Source organism: Scomber scombrus, chromosome 4 (assembly GCF_963691925.1).
Source record: "Scomber scombrus chromosome 4, fScoSco1.1, whole genome shotgun sequence".
In the NCBI taxonomy this organism is placed as follows: domain Eukaryota; kingdom Metazoa; phylum Chordata; class Actinopteri; order Scombriformes; family Scombridae; genus Scomber; species Scomber scombrus.
In genome coordinates this window covers 12,526,102-12,542,940 of record NC_084973.1, presented here as the reverse complement: position 1 = coordinate 12,542,940, position 16,839 = coordinate 12,526,102, and the positions used below count along the sequence as shown (strand labels likewise).

Below are 16,839 nucleotides of genomic sequence, written 5' to 3'. Positions count from 1 at the left end.
AATCTATTTTATATAATAATGTCCAGTTAATTTGTTCATTTTATATGAATGAAGAGCTAATTTAGCATTAGGTTGAGCCAGTGGGATAAATACATAGCTACAGTACATGATTTTAGAAAGATTTCATTGTAGACTTTCAGCATTCAGGATGAAGAGACAAGCTGTGCATGAAACTTCAGCAATCTTTGATCTCCATACATTTTGGCATGCTCCACAAGGACCTGCAAAAAAGAGGACAGAATACATTTATCTTTAAGTTTTGATCAAAGCAAACAACCAGCACAGAGATAATTTAAGAGTGATGAATTGCAATTTCTGTATTTGTGCGCTAATGGTGTTTCCAGAGAAGTCATGGTTTGAAACGCATTTTAAATGAATATATATCTCCACACAAAGGTTTCTATCTGGTTCTGGTGTAGGTATGAGACAGCTGTGTGCTCACATTCAGTAGCTCTTCATCATGTTTTGCATGCAAGTGTCTGAGGAGGTACCAGCTGGCCACCTGCACCACAGTCACTGGGAAGTCTTGAGAGGAGACATATACCAGCTTCTCCAACAATCGCCTGGTGTCCCTGCAGAGGACACATACAGAAAAGGGCAAAGGTATAAAATGAGACCTGTCTTTTGCTAATAAAAACATTTTCTAGATTTATGAGTGGAAACTGTATGAGATAACAGGACACGATCAAGTAACAAATCACATTTATTCCTTTTTGTGCTGCCTGTGTTAATGTCAATGACAGCTACACAGATTTGCTCTTAAAAAAATACAGCATGGGACTGCTGCAGATCTGGTTTGTTGTCCAGCTGAACTTAGCTGGCATAAATGTGCCATTTGGGAAATGTATAGTATACCTGTTGGTCTGGATTGAATCCCTGTCCCTAACTCTTCTCTCTTTAATCCCATAAATAAAGAAAAACCATGTCTCTGAAATTGCCTCTTGATACAGTGATTAAGCTTGGCACAGGGGGAAATCCTGCAGCATCTCTCAAGGACTTTAGCCAGTTGATGATTGACGTATTTGTTCTCATCAGCTCTCTAATGAATGTTACACTCTAATTAAACCTCTTGGCAGGCTGGTGAGGCACTGACAGAAGGCTAATATGCCAGAACAGGGTAACTTTGCTTTGTAAATTGCTCAGCAGTTCCAAAAGTACTAACATCTTGAAAAGACAGATGGATGCATAAATCTGAAGTTTCAAGAATCCTGTGATTCATTTGATCATTTTAGATGCTTAACTGCACTTAGCCAGTGGGAAAAAATCATTTTCATATCAATGGAAATCAACATACACACTTGCAGCCTGCATTTGCCTACTAGCTGCAGCAGTGGGAACAGAGCACAGGGAGAAGCACCTACCTCGCGGTCATCTTGGTAACATACTGGAGCAGGGCCTGGAAGAGGAGGGCCATAGGGCACGAACCCAGCTTCAAGACCTCTGTAGTGGCTTCTAAAACAAGGTCCTTCCAGTCATTTCCTGGGACACCTGCCTGAGAGGTCAGAGCCACACTGGGTTCAGCATAAAACTAGCTGGGAGAACCTTACAGCAAACATTTATTCATCTCCTAAATATACAATAACAGAGATGGTGCAGGTCTTCAAAAAAAATCACCTCCAGTTTTCTAAAAAAGATACATAAACATCTGATGGCTCTGTGTTAACTTTTTACCTGCTTTTAAGTGACAACAGTAACTCTAACCAAGGTATGTTACTATGGGATTTTCTGGTCTTTGAGCACAAAACATATCTGCTTGAATCAGTTGAATTACTCAGGCAGTTTCTAATCTTGTTTATTTCCACATGGCCTTGACTGCTTCACATTCACCGATCTCTCATCTCTTCTATCGTGTTTTCTGCCCATGTGAAGGTGATGTAGACAGAGGCAGCCTCTGGCTATGCAGTTTCAAATCACTGCTGTAGTGACTATGTGTTCTTAGTAATATGTAGGTCTACCCCACATGTTCCTATAGAGAGCCTGTCATCAGTTTAAATAGCTAATAATCATCATTACTCGTAGGACAAAATAAAAGCTGTGTTTCCATCATTACACAGCACTAATTTAAACCTCCATCCAGCAACACCATTACATTCGTAATGTCTAAAATGTGCTTATTTGTGGCCACAGTATTGTAGCATAGAGATCTGTGATGATGTGCTGTAAATTCTATACTTAATTAACCTAATATAGAAACTTACCATACACGGTCCTAGAGCTAGCAGAGCTAGTCGAAGCAGGCTCGTTACTTGGCAGCTGTGCAGGCCAAGCTGTGAGGCAATTTGCAGACTCTGTCTGTAAACCATGACTGCCTGAACAAGCAGGCCCTGGCTACGATACACATCTGCCAGCCACTGAGAAGGAGAGTAAGAGAGTGATAGGATGAGAAAATTACAACGGGATGGGAGGGAGAGGAAATAAAAAAGGTGAAGCATAGAGGAGCACAGAGGAGATTGTTGGAGCCAATAAGAGATAAGGAAAGGTTGGGAGGCGTAAATAATATAAGAACACATTAAATCATTCATGAGCTTAGATCTAATAATCCCTGGAAAATAATCCACTGCCACTATCGAGCTAAAGCATATATAAAGCTATTGGTACAAAATTACAAAAACTGAATACATAATACAATGACTTCTCAATACAATATCTCATGATAACAAAAACAAAACAAAATGTTGACTTTATTTCTGGCAGCAACAACAAATTCCACATTTTATTCATGATATAACGACCTATAAAGATGGCATGGATAAGGATTTGCTGTCACTACATGAAACTGTTGACTGTATGATAATTCAGTAATAATATAATCTACGTTTATATAGAACTGACTATATTTTATTTATTGTGATATTACTACGAATTTATATCTCCACACTTGATATTATAGCATTTGTTGTCATTAACCAAATTAAGCTACAATCTGACAATATGTTCAAAGCTTAATAGAGATAATGTGGCTTCTCTGCTGCTTGCAGCTATCTGATGTTAAGTGCAGCTGTCTGAGACGGCAGGGGACAGAAATGGTCTTCTTTAGGCTAATGTCTCAGTGGAAGTAGGAGGACATGTCTATTTGTGGTTAGGAAAAGAAGCCATTTTATCATTACAACACAACACAACATGATCTAAGCATTTAAATGACTAGCCAAGACTGAGACAATCATGATCCATGATTAACTTTACTGTCATTCAGAGTATAGACAGGACAAGTGCACAGCAGAACAAAATTATGTTGCATCTGGCTCAAGAATGTAATAAAAAGTGCTAAAAAAAACCTGACAAGTAGAAGAAAATAATACATTAATTATAATATATTTTCATGCCGCACAGTGTAGCAGTTTGTTTTGGTTGGTTGTTTTTTTATTTCCATTTACAATTTTGTACCATTAAACAACTGGAGCTTGAAATTAAGGAGCTACTGTCCATCGTTTCTTATGATGGACTATCCACTTACATGCCATGCCCCAAGGTTGGTGGGGTTCATCATCACAGTTTTGCTGAGCTGCTCCAGCACAGAATCTGGGAGGACAGTACCACCATCATTTCCCACAAGGAGACGCTGACACTGTACTTGTCTCAGTGACAACATCACTGCTGGGTGTTCTGGAGAAACATTTAGCACCTGGGGCAAAGTTAAAGAGCATAAGAAAAACAACACTGAAAGTGGGGAGGGGGCTCAGATGGATAACTTAAATTATGTTATTTTATTACTAAGTGCGTTGTTGATGCATTGTTTATGTACTCTCTATAAAGTACATAAATTGTGCATGTGATCATATCTCACCTGTGAGCAGAGAGCTTCCGCCTGTTCTAGCTGTCCTCCAAGCATGAGACCAGTCACTGCTTGTTGTAGTACCCAGCCCTCCAAAGACTGGGCTAGAGGGCGCTCTATCTCCTCTACAGTGTGTACTGGGATGCAGAAAAGCATGTCAGCTGTGTACTCAAACATATACATCATATAGTAAATGCGGTGAAAACCATCATAAAAACAACTGCACACACACACCTTTTTCAGAAACCACGGACATTAGGGTTTGCTCCAGGCCTTTTCTGCAAGGAGCAGAGCCAGAGAGGTAACAGGAAGTGTTTTCTGTGTGACAGGCAGCAATTAATCCTGCCCATGTTGCTGGATCATCTGAAAGGAAAAGAGAGGTGAGACTCAGATCACACCGACTAGCTTTAGGATCATCTGACAAAGCTGCAAAAATTAATTTTCAAACCTTCATCAATATGTGGAAGAATGATTCTCACAGAGAAATCAAATCAACCCAGAAACAATATTTCATGACACACTATCTCACCTGAATTAGAGAATGATAGAAATGACTTCTTCAAGATTGAATTGTAAAGATGTGGTGGTGTAAAAAAGTATATATGTGACGTAGTTCAGCATGTTTGTGTATATCTACCAGGACAGAGCATCACAGCTTTCTGCATAGTCTTCAGTGCATTCCTGTGCTTGTGTTCTCCAGAGTGTCTACCACTAGCCAGCTGGTTCACTCCACTGTACAACAACGCCCTCTGCAGGCACACAAATCAGATCTGTTTATTTTACAAACACAAGCAATAAAACATATATATATATATATACACATATACATATATATATATATATACATACACATATATATATATATACATATATATATACACATACATATATACATATATATACATATATATATATATATATATATATATATATATACATACATATATACATATATATACATATATATATATATATATACATATATATACATACATATATACATATATATACATATATATATATATAATCTCAAATTTAGCCAAAAGACCAGAAAATTTGATTAATAAGGTGAAATAAAGTGTAAAAAAAAGTGAGAGAGAGAAATTAAGAGGACACACTAAGTTATTTCAACATATTATTTATATACAGCCATTATTTTACCTTTCCTTGGGTCATACTGGAAAGACAGGAAACATGGCCAGCCATCGCTCCACCCTGAAATACACAGCGTACTAAACCATGAAAACTTCCACTGGAAATATACAGTAGCACTACAGCACAATAAGGCTGTTCAGTTAAAAGTGTGTGTCAGTATAATACATTTTCTGGGGTGCGCGTGTGTGTGTGCAGGCTTACATTTGCCTTCCTGGGGTAGTACTGTGGTACCACTCTGGACAGCAGGGCCCACAAAGATGCATTACCTGGATTGCTATAAATAAGAGACAATTAATACATTAATTAGACCAATGTATTAAAAACATAGATACTTGTGTGGTTATTTGTCAGCTGTCAATAGATGCTGATAAAATAATGCCGATCAATAATGTTCTCTGCCTAAGCATTTATCATGACAATCGATGAACATAATGTCAGTTAAGTGTCAGGTGAGTACTGATTTGGACATCTTACCTGTGTACCGCTCTCGAAGCCTCTCTTTGCACCGCACTGTAGTTGCCCTGCAGGGCCAGCAAGGTGCAGGTGAGTAGACATCGCTGTTCTACAACACTCCCAGAGGATGAGCCTTGCTTTAGCAGCTCAGACAGGGCAGCAGTAGCTAGTGTAGTATCATTGTTGACTAATCCAAGGGCACATAAACACAGCAGAGACTCCGAGATTGGCTCCTTTAACATTGAACTGTGGAAACAGAAGTCAAAACAGACAAAATACATTTAGCTTTCAAGCAAGTACAATAGAAGCATTATCATCACATTATCATTATGTGGCAATGCAGTTGAGAACTACAGCTCTTTTGAAAGATTTTCTTTGGCAAATTTGTGATTTTGGGAAAATTCCTACATCTAAGACATGACAGTTTGCTGTTAAACAGCATTAGCAAACTCTCAAGCTTTTTGATGGAAGAAACTACCATAGTCACAGGATTGGTTTCAGGAAATATCTTTTCTTGCGGCTTTGATATTCTGCCATGACTGCTTGTGACACAATTTCACACTTTTCAAAACAGTCCCAAGAATAACAACTTTAACAAATAAAAAGTAATAAAATAAACATGGTTTATCTATCTCTAGTAAGTGTCAAGTCTTTGCAGGTTGAGAAAGGACTGATAAGGAAAAACACACTAATCAATTTTACTTGAGTTCAATCTAAAATTGTACAATATGCTTTGAACAAAGGTTAGCAGTAATGTAAAGAATACTTTTTTTTTGTTAATGCAAAAAGACAAAATCATACAAAACTGCCAGCATAAGGACTCACCATTTAAACAGCAGAGTCTTGGCTGAGTCTATGTTACCCTGCCGGTGCTGCAGTAATGCCAGAGCTGTCAAGATATAAGCCTTCTCCTTTTCACTGGTAGCCATAGCCAGGGCACGCTCATAGGCTAAAGAACACACAAAACAGTTTATTCTCTGCCACCAGGGCATGTACATGCATATACTATCTCTGATTTAAGTGCGGCTCCTCACCATTTACGCTTTCTGGGATGAGTCCTGCCCTGCAGTAGGCCAGAGCCAGCCCAGTCAGATCACTGAGCTCCTGCAGTGGTGTGGAATTATAAATATTCACAGCCTCTTCACACTGGCATGAGAAGCTGGGAGGAAGAGATTTTGAGGCATGCTGATTATGTGTTCCATGGTGAAATAATATGTAATTAATCAGTTTGGTTGAACTTCTTAGCCAAAAATGTTGAAGGAAAATGATAATGAGACAGATATGTGTTACCAGAGAGCACGACCATAGCTGCCCTGAGCAAAAGCTAGCTGTTCTGTGGAGGACATCGACTGAAGCAGCTCAACAGCTCTGAAGAAAGAGAGTTCAGATTAAATACAAAATTAAACAGTAAAAAAAAACAACATTAGTTTAGTTTGTATTATCATTCTTCTACCACTACTCCTTCTTCTTTTAAAAAAATGTTTTTCTTTAAATCTGTGAGCATACAGGGTCAATCAGTATAATTTAGACAGACACCTTTGGTAAGCCTGTAAGGCCTGTCTCTTCAGCTGTAGATGCTCATTCAGGTAACCAAGCATAATGAAGGCATCTGGATCAGACTGGATCCTCTCTGAAAAAGATGCAAAGGAAACTACATGTAACACAAGATCAGTCTCTAACACATGATCCAAATACCACCATGGATATATGCATGTACATAAACATAAGCACAGATTCTGTACCTGTATACTTGCTGAGTGCCACCTGAGCAGCAGAGATGGCGTTCATCTGGACTATGTTGTAGCGGTACAGTTCAGAGTCGCGATTGCTCTTATCCAGCAGGGTGGAACACACCCAGTAGGCATAACCTTTCACTCCCTCCATCTACCGGGGGAAGGTGAATGATAGAGAGATGTAGATGAAGAGAGAGTGAAAGGCAAGGAATGAAGTCTGACAAAATGAAAGAAAGCCATTTTCTTCATAGTAGTATGTCAATTCCTTACTAGTAGCAAAAGGCCTTGAACTGATCGTTCAACAGAGTAGGAAAGGTGATGCAGAGATTAAACTGTAATTAGCCATCTAATGAGTGGGTATTACAAAAGAAACTTTTGTGGCTATGGGAGGTCACGTACATGTGTGCTGAGTTCAGTGGTGTGCCTGAAAAGATCCATGGTGTCATAGCTTCCCACTCTCTCTGCTATCAGTGCCTGGTGAGAAGACAAAGATACAAAACCATAATTTAGAAAGACAAAGATGAAGAGATCAAAAAAACTTGTACTCTGTATTTATATGCATGTTAATCAACTGAATGAAATCCAGTTCTGGCCTCGAACAAAGTATTTCTTAACTAAAAATCCTTGCATTCCAAAATTCTCAAAAATTCTTTAACACTGTGGAACAATTGTATCGCACCAAGTCAATCAAACTATCTTGGTTTTCTTACCAAATTATCCTTCTTGTTGGTCATACTGTCAGATCAATCGTGTTATGTGTATACATATATGGGATATAAATGTGTATGTTATAAAAGATGGGTTGAATACTGTAGAGGAGAAATAATATTCATTATATACAACCTGTGTTAGGCCTTGTTAGCATGTCCTTGTGTATCTCTCTCATAGTATGTGTGAAAGTGCTGTGGACTGGGCTCCCACTAAGGCACTGATAAGACACCACCTGTGAGGCCTTGTTATGTCTTAGAAGAATGGGCTGATTCTCAGAGAAGTGTGGGATGAGCCCGAAAGACCCCTCTTTATAGAGGCAGTTCTGTTCTCTGTACAATACCATACATGTGTTGTGTGCTGAACTCATCTTGTACAAGATATATTAAAATACTAGTTTGTGATTTAAATTAGTTTACTGGACTCATGATTTTCTCTCTCACCCTTAATTAAGGAAATCTCCATAACAATACCTGTCCGATCCAGCAGTTGACATACAGTGGCTCCAGGGACTGGGCAATCTTAAAGGCCTCATGTGCAAGCTATGAAAATAAAAGCAGATTTTAACAAAGAAAGTAGTCCACCAACTATGATAGAAACAAAAAGAATATGTATAAAAACGTATCACACACACCTCTATATTATCCTTCTTCAGATACAGGGTACCAAGGTTGGTCCAGGCAACAACATTCTATAAAGAAATATTACAAAGTCTAATAAAAACGTCTGAATATGTTCTGGGAATAACATTAATCACCTGATTAAATGTGCAGTACATACACTTGATTCAACTTGTATGGACTTGATGAAGCAATGTTGAGCTAGAGCAAAGTTTTCAAGACCTGATGTGACAGAAAGAAAGTGACAAGACAAAAAAGTATTAGTTCCTCTGTCACTGACACACAATAGTTTACTACAATTATTGACAGTAGTAACAGTATGGATCTTCCAGAAGTTCTGTTGCTGCATGGGCCTGATAACCAAACACCAAGAAACAAGGATGCCCACCTGATGACCCCACTGAAGCATTTACCCCCACTCAAAGAATGATTGCCAATCACAACACAGGATTGTAAAACCAAGTCCTATGAACAGTAATAACTTGAAAATGCTGGTTTAATGAATGATGATTATATATCCAAACAATTGATTAGTTTGACAAAAAAAATCAGATCTGAAAAGATAATTAGGCTATGCATTATCTGTCTGTCTAATAAATGAATGTGTATTGCATTTCACCAAGAGTAATCACTTGAGTATTTCATGCAGCAAGGTGAAAGTAATTTATTGTTGAGAGGCCATCATTCTCACTGAGCACTATAATGAGTATTGCAGCAGTCTGACTAGAAAGCAATCGCTACAGTGGATGGCTCTCATGGCTTTCATTCTAACTGAAGATATAAAAAAGGAAGGAATGACATAACTGAAATCATTTTTTTAAAGCTGATAAAATAATATAACTTTCTAAAAATATTTGTGGAACATTTTTATTTCACTATGAAATGTTTACAAAAAAAAAAGAATAAATTAATTCAGGTCAGCATGTGCTTTTTTTTCAATTAAATATTGGTGGGACAAGTGCAATCTGGTAGCATACCTTTGCTCATGGAAATGACTCCCAGGGAATTCCAGTAGTAATGATTCCCACTGTCCATCATGATAGCCTTTTTCAAACACTGAAAAGAGGGGAAAAACCTCTTAAAAGAACTTTTCTGGGATCAAACCATGCAAAATTACTGTTGTGTTAGATTATGTGAGTTACCTGCTGGGCTTTCTCTAGGAGCAGCGATGGAGAGTTCTGGTCTACCTCTGTAGGGCAGCAAAGGCTAGCCTGGTGATAATAGTTGAGTCCAAGGTCATACCAAAGACTGGGGACCTCAGGCATTAGCTTCAAGGCACGAGCATAGCACCTGTAGACAAAAAAAACACACTTAATGTTCAGTATTTGGATTCTAATGACAGACAGTAAGGGGAGGCTTTGTACTCAAGGTCAACAATCAGACAAGTATACCATTAAAACTATTCTGTGTAAACTTTTTAATAACAGTGTCAAGTCAAATAATGTTCTCTCACTGATGTTAAAGATGGAGGATTAAACTGAGTAGCAATGCTACACACAGCTCTAAAATGTCTCTGCCTGTTTGAGATCATACCTCTCACCAACTTTGACTGTTTGGGCCTGATTCATCATGTGGCTCTGGGTCAGGGGGTCTACACCAGCTAGTGGGGCTGGCACTTGAACCTGGGCTCTGTTTGGAGACACTGTGCTGGCTGCGGTGCAGGCATCTCCCAAAAGCTTCCACAAACAGGAGAGATCTGGACGCAGCTCTGCAGCTCTGGGGAGCACAGAATTATAAAAGGATAGATAATGAAATGGGAAAAATCATCTGTCTGATTGTGTAGTAAAATAAATCCAAACAAAGCTTCAAGATTTCCACATTTACAAGTTAAATAAACTTCAACTCATTACTTGAAGAGGTTCTGTATTGCTTGCTGAATGAGGTCAATGGCTCCACCATCTCTGGAGTCCTCCATTAAACTTTTTGCCAGAGAGAGTTGGCACTCCCCAAGACCTAAACAACAAATCATGCAAATCTAATTAAATGTACAGGTTCAGTGAAAAGACAGATATGCAATAAAGTAAATAAAGTTATGCTATATGAAATGCAAGCATCAGATATAATGACAAACACATACCTTTAAGAGCAGGAACATAATCCTGCTGTGCTGTGATCTGCAAGTACTCTGCAACCGCCTCTTTGAACTTGCCCAAGGTCTGTTTGATTGCAGCAGCCTGGTAGACACTGTAGATGGAGGAGGGTTGAAGCTGATGGGCCTTACCAAAGGCCTTCAGAGCTGCTGTGAAACTACGGCGGTTTAGGTAGGCCTCACCTAAACACTCCCAACACACCCAGTCCTCAGGGTCTGCTCTCAGAGCTGCCTGCAGACTATAAACATAAAATACATGATCAAAAATGCTTATTATGATATGTATGATCATTTTTAGTACCTATTTATTCAATTTTTTAATGCACTGACAGGAGCTGGTGACTATGCAAATACTCAGTATAATGACAATAAAATGAATCTTGAATTTTGAATGATGTTAAAAATGACAAAGACTAGGCTAATATATTTTACTGTCTCAGATTTGAAATTCTTACTCAGCAATAGCCTGTTGATGGTTCCCAACCTTCAGGTAGTAAAGTCCTCGTCTCATCCAGGCCCATTTAGCCGAGCCTGGAGTGGCCTTCTCTATCACTGACTGAAGTATTGCTAAGGCAGTGTCCTATAGAATTTAGAGGAGAAGAAGAGGAGGATACAAAGGGAGGACAAGGAGGGAAAGAGCATCGAAGGTTACGAACTGTTAGGAAACACCATAAAGTGTCAACATTGCAGTTGACAACTTTCTACATTTTGGATTTTTCCCCGCACTTACCATATCCTCATTTGCCATACTAAGATCCACTGAGGCAGCTCCAGACTCAGCATCATCATTGTCTAAGTCAAAGGCCTTCTTATAACAACCTCTTGCCCGGCCATGGTCATTTGCCAACTCCCGATAATAATGTCCAAGGTAGCGGAATACACAACCAAGGTGTGGGTCCAACTTTGCAGCCTGAAATGGACAAATTAGGTTTTTAGCCCAAGATACGCTTTAACATTACACTTAACTACTGGCAATAACTGTAATCTTTCATAGAATGGACCATAAATATTTTGGAGATTAAATTTTTTAAAATAATGGTTACATGGTGTTTTGAAATACAATTCCACTAACCTATCAAAAAAATTCTATCAAATCAATATTTGTACTAACCTTGAGCAAGTGTGTGTGTACTTTTCCACGGTCTTTACGGGTCTCTTCTCCCATGTCCCAGTAGAGTTGTCCCAGCAAGAAATAATACTCTCCACAGTCTGGGCTTTGGCCTGCCGCCTTTAGGAAACTACATCAAAAAAACAGCAAGAAAGAAAAGTTCAATGTGGAACCCAAACCATGGCCTCTTTTGCCAAGATGGATGAAAAAATTTGCAAAAAGAGAAACACAGTTTGTTACCTCTGTTCTGCCTGCTGCTGCTGGCCTTCAGCTAAGTGTCCCAGTCCTCTTAGTGCTAACCCCTGGGCCAGATTTGGATCAGAGGCCAACAGCTCCGATGACACCTATGGAACATAATTTAGTTTTCAACTATCTATCATTGATCTAATACAAGACAGATATTCATCACACCCAGGAATCAGAAGTTGTATATGTTTTAAATTATTTATTTGTTACAATATTGTCTTTCCTATGGTATCATATCAGAAATGTGACATTTTTTAGACTTTTACAGAATTGAAAAGGTAAAAATGACTTCACCTTAAGTGCTTGATCAACCTGTCCTTTGTTAAGGTATGCACGTCCTTTAAGAGCGACTAGAACTGGGTCTTTGGCAGCATTAGGGATCTAAAAAAAAGAGAAAAACATACACATGACATTTCCTTTGACATTCCGTAGAACTACAAATATATGTTCATGATTATGACTACATCTCCATACTAAAGAATAACAAAAAAACAAACAACTTTGAACTGCCGAATTTCTTGGTGCCTAACAAACTCAACAGAACATTTAAATATAATGTACATACAACATGCTAGATATGCTGGATTTGTGATATGGACCCCCCATGAGCAGTGTCCTTAATAAAGTTTGAATTGAATTGATAAACAGATATTGGTCCATCTCAGCATTGTAAACAATCACTATACACACTTTTAGACAAAACCATCAAACTGAATTAAGAGCAACACTCTGGAAGCAAAGAATCCGATATCTCAAAGACTTTGTTTCCAAATGCAGCTGTAGGCGGAAAAGATCAAGGAAAAGACAGCATTTGTTGAAATGCTGAAGAAGATGATGTGTGTTCATCCTGAAAAGAGAATATCGCCAAGTGAAGCTCCAAGTCACCGCTTCATAAACATGAGCTCTGAGTGAGAGGCCATGTGGTTGAATTAATACAGTTTGTAGATTAAATGTCAGATAAAGTCCAGAAAAAGACAAAGGAAACCACTGAAAAGGATGAAGAGGTTCTTCAGCAGGCTGTTTAGGACCATCAGGAGCTGCAGTTGCTCTGCACCTGCTGATGAATAATTCCATGCTTTCATTCTCTGTGCAATGTGTAAATAAAAAGAAATGCATACAAAGTCGGTGAGCAACTACAAGAGCTGTCATAGTAGCCACAGAAGTGGTCTTAATGGCAGCAAGAGCAGCGTTTTTAATAACTAGAAGTAACAGTAGTATAGTAGTTTTATTAGTGAAATCAAAAAACAAGTAGAGGAGATTGTCCCCCTCCCCAGACAGCATGTTTGTTTTCTCAATTTGATCTTTTCCTTCACACGTTAACACCCCCCAGCACTGACATTTAAATCTTCAAGAACCTACAAAAGCATCACTCCCTGCCTGCAAATGTAAAATGTCAACATGCTGGAAAACCTTCATCTCTTGTTTAGTAGTCTGCCCTAGTAATTCTAAGCTGCTACTCTGACCCCCCCTCCTGCTTGTGTGAGTGTGTGTCACCACAGTAGAACTACAGTTGAAGGAAAAGGCTTGAAAGAACGAAGCAACGATTGTTCTTCGTTTGCCGTAGTCTGGTGATTGCTCTCGTCACGAACACGCATTTCATTTTGAACCAAAATGTATCAATAGAGCGCTATACGATCTAAAATCTTTGCTGTAGGCTACGCAATTTAAATGCGTTGAAAAGTATCAGTATCAGTATCAGTAAATTTGTATGGATCTATGAGTAGACATGTCACTGATTACCTGTGAAAATGACTCCAAAGCCTGGTCTGCAGCCTTCTCCCCTCCACTCCTGACTAAAGCCTCAAGCCTCAGCTTTAGCAGTCCAACCCTTTGCTCCACATCTCCAGAAACACACACTGTCAAACCTAATGAGGCACAAGCAGACACACACTGAAGTTCAGTATCTGCTTCAGAGGGAAAAAAACACAACTGCCATTTAAAGATGGTGGTTATCATTCTTGTTTCAATCACAAATTTGTTGTTTTTTTAAAATTCATTCTTGATGAAGTCTGAAATGTCATATTCTTTGGATTAGCTCATTTTGGGACAGTAATTAGACGCTGGTGTCAGATCTTTGTACGTCTACAGTGATTTACAACAGACAAAAAAAATACCTTGGGAGCATGATGTAGCACTGTCTGAGTATCTGTGCATTTTGAGCTGAGCCTGAGCCAAATTGTACCATCCTGTACTGGAGCTCATTTTCTTCAACCCTAGTAAATAAAAAAAGACAGATCAACAGCAGTTAGTATCAATTCCAACTTCAAAATCAAATTACAGTGATTGTCATTAATTGTCTCAATGTCTCAATATAAAGTATTATGGTGCCTTTTATACTAAGAGCAGAATGCATTACTTGTTCATAAGCAAACTAACCTTGTGCAAGATCCTTAATGGCATCTTTATACCTGCCCTCTTCGAGTGCTTTGGTGCCAAGACCCAAGTGACCTAACCCACTGTTAGGGGCCAGATCAAGGAGCCGGGAAAAACAGCTGAATGCGTCCTCATCCTGGATACCTTCAAATGAAAACACAACATGTACTAAGATTACCTCTGCCATTTTCTGACACGCCTTATGTAAAGGCAAAATACTTCCCTCAATGTCTGAGAGTGGCACTTCATGAAAAACTCTTGAATATCTGTAAATCAACCACTTTGAACTTAAATGTACTTACTAAGCAAGACAACTTAACTCTTACCTGTTTTGAGGTAGTGAGAACAAAGGATTTCAAGAGGATAACTCTGGCTGGGGTAGAGAGACAGCATGGACTCACATGCCTCTTTCATTTTCGCTTCTTCGTGTGGAAGCTACAGCAAAAGCAGATTCAGAATAATCAGCCTATTTAAGGAGAAACAGCCTATTGTTATACTGTATGAGCATGATCTATGGTGAAAAGGCATACAAACATCAGAGAAGATGAGCTTACTTTAGAAAGACATTTGACATAGTCAGCTGAGGTCCTCCTATGCTCTTCTCCTGGCACGGGATCCATGAGTACCATGGCCTTCTCAAATGCTGTGATTAACTGATAAACAAGAATACAAACAGAGACCAACAGTCAGACAGTATAGAGAACAAGTATTATTAGGTGTTTTAGTCATGCAGGAAAAACTGAAGCTTATGACTACCACAACATAAGGCAAACCAACTGTAGGTTTTTGAACAAGTGGATTAATAAAGGACTCTTATGTGTAGAAGAGTGTCCGAGAATGAGTATAAGTAGATACCAGGTAAAGTCTTACATGGTTTTGAGTTTCATTGTCTTGCTCCTCCTCATTAAGGCACTCTGACAGGAGATGGGTCATCTGTTGCCATAGCTGCAGTAACTCTTTCTTTTCCACACCCTCTTCCTCCTTCAGTTGAATGAGCTGCTGCCAAACCTTCGCCAACTATGTGCACACATACAAATGCCTTAAAATGTGTGGGAAAAAGTACATTGAACTTAATGTACACTTTTACACATGTTAAACTTACATACCTCTGAATATTCTTTGTCAGACTGGTAGATATCTGACAGCTTTGTGATCATCTCATAACATTTGTTTTTGTCAGAGCTGTGGATGGAGAACATAATGAGAATCAGTAACATCACAAAACCTGTCTAAACTACAACACTTTGTTCAAATGATAGGAGGTGGAAATAACTCATGTGTATCTTACCTTGCATACAGCTCAACCAGCTTCTGATAGACGTTAGAAAGCTCAGCTTTGAAATCCCACTGATCAGTCTTCTCATAAAGATTTGCCAAGCCCTAAAACACCAATGCATTACTGACCTGTTACATAATTACTGGGCCTGGCCTGGGGTGAAATTTAGTTTAATGTGTGATATCCTCGCTAAAGATGGAGACATTTTTTAAGGATTGTGCTCTCCAATGGCACCATTTATAATTTAACTGCTTTCATTTCAGCTCAACACATATCACATATCACATACACATTATCAGTAAATCAATTGCTTATGGTAACATAACACAGTGAATGCCTTGAAATGTCAGCAAGCACGGACCACTACATCTCCCATATTACCTGCCATGCCAGTAGCTGCTCAGGCTCGAGCTCCACCGCCTTCTTATAGGCTGTCTGTGCCTGATCTGGTTGTTCGAGTTCACTGGCTGCCAGGCCAATGAACACCCATGCATTATAATTGTTCTTCTCAATTTTCAAAACGGCCTGAAAACCACATTAAAAAGTCAGCTGCACAACATCCCTGTAGAAGTAATGGTCCTCACTTTCATCAGCATCTGAATATGAGATGGCTTACCTTGCAGTGTTTCAAGGCCTCTTTGAACTCTTTGTTTTTTATAGCCTCTCTGGCACTCTTCAGAGCGGTTTTCACCTCTTTAGTAGACATCATGAGATTATCTGAGTGATCAAAAGACCAAAAGACATTGACAAATCATAACTGTTGCCCATATTGACAAAATCAAATCGTAAACTACTGTGCATCTGAATGAAGTTTGAGCGTACCAACGCTAACTTATGTATGTATGTATGTATGTATGTATGTAATCTGCAACGGTTTTGCTGGTCTTACTGAGAAGCGGTGATATAACTTGATGATGACAGATGACTTGACAGCAAACTGTCTAACATTTTTAGCATTAGCTAAGTGTTAGCTTGTTGGAGCCTGTAAATCAGGTCATTTTAAAATGACAATTCGTTTCAAACCTTTAGAAATAGATAACAAACTTTTTATAAAGATAGTTGAGCACGTTTGCCTTGCATTTAGCTACGTGGGCTGAGTATATGTGTAGAAAAATTGGGCCACTCACTGTTTACGTTGACAAGTTGCTCTGCTGCTGCGGTCCATGACCCGGAAGTGCAAGAGAGGCAGCTACGCCTTTTCAAAATAAGACTACCTTACAGTTCGAGTGAGTTCAGACAGAAGAAACCGATAAAGAAGTGACTTCTGCTTCTTCTTCCTTAAGCTGCGTTCAGACCAAAAGCGTCT

At 38.9% G+C, this 16,839-nt stretch overlaps 1 protein-coding gene across 2 annotated transcripts; it reads right to left on the bottom strand.

Annotated features, from left to right (window-relative positions):
* Window positions 1–81: 81 nt before the first annotated feature.
* On the bottom strand, window positions 82–16,686 carry skic3 (SKI3 subunit of superkiller complex). 2 transcript variants are annotated; one of them, XM_062416711.1, is made up of 41 exons: window positions 16,661–16,686; window positions 16,150–16,250; window positions 15,915–16,058; window positions 15,546–15,637; window positions 15,364–15,439; window positions 15,128–15,274; window positions 14,812–14,910; window positions 14,584–14,692; window positions 14,261–14,401; window positions 13,999–14,097; window positions 13,625–13,749; window positions 12,179–12,265; window positions 11,879–11,982; window positions 11,642–11,768; window positions 11,261–11,440; window positions 10,986–11,110; window positions 10,519–10,769; window positions 10,292–10,394; window positions 9,975–10,157; window positions 9,584–9,731; window positions 9,419–9,497; window positions 8,602–8,663; window positions 8,456–8,512; window positions 8,295–8,363; window positions 7,513–7,587; window positions 7,123–7,264; window positions 6,917–7,010; window positions 6,671–6,748; window positions 6,415–6,539; window positions 6,206–6,329; window positions 5,402–5,626; window positions 5,129–5,201; window positions 4,934–4,987; window positions 4,410–4,521; window positions 4,007–4,135; window positions 3,785–3,909; window positions 3,455–3,622; window positions 2,199–2,351; window positions 1,362–1,492; window positions 443–572; window positions 82–221 (listed from the first exon to the last, which is right to left on the bottom strand). In XM_062416711.1, the coding sequence occupies exons 2-41, from the start codon at window positions 16,240–16,242 to the stop codon at window positions 144–146; spliced, it is 4,716 nt and encodes a 1,571-aa protein (XP_062272695.1). In that variant the 5' UTR covers window positions 16,243–16,250; window positions 16,661–16,686; the 3' UTR covers window positions 82–143. The 2 variants fall into 2 exon arrangements, with proteins under 2 accessions (XP_062272695.1, XP_062272697.1); XM_062416713.1 differs by lacking the exons at window positions 15,128–15,274; window positions 15,364–15,439; window positions 15,546–15,637; ... (1 more) ...; window positions 16,150–16,250; window positions 16,661–16,686 and having other exon boundaries at window positions 14,584–14,723; window positions 14,812–14,903.
* Between the last annotated feature and the right edge of the window lie 153 nt (window positions 16,687–16,839).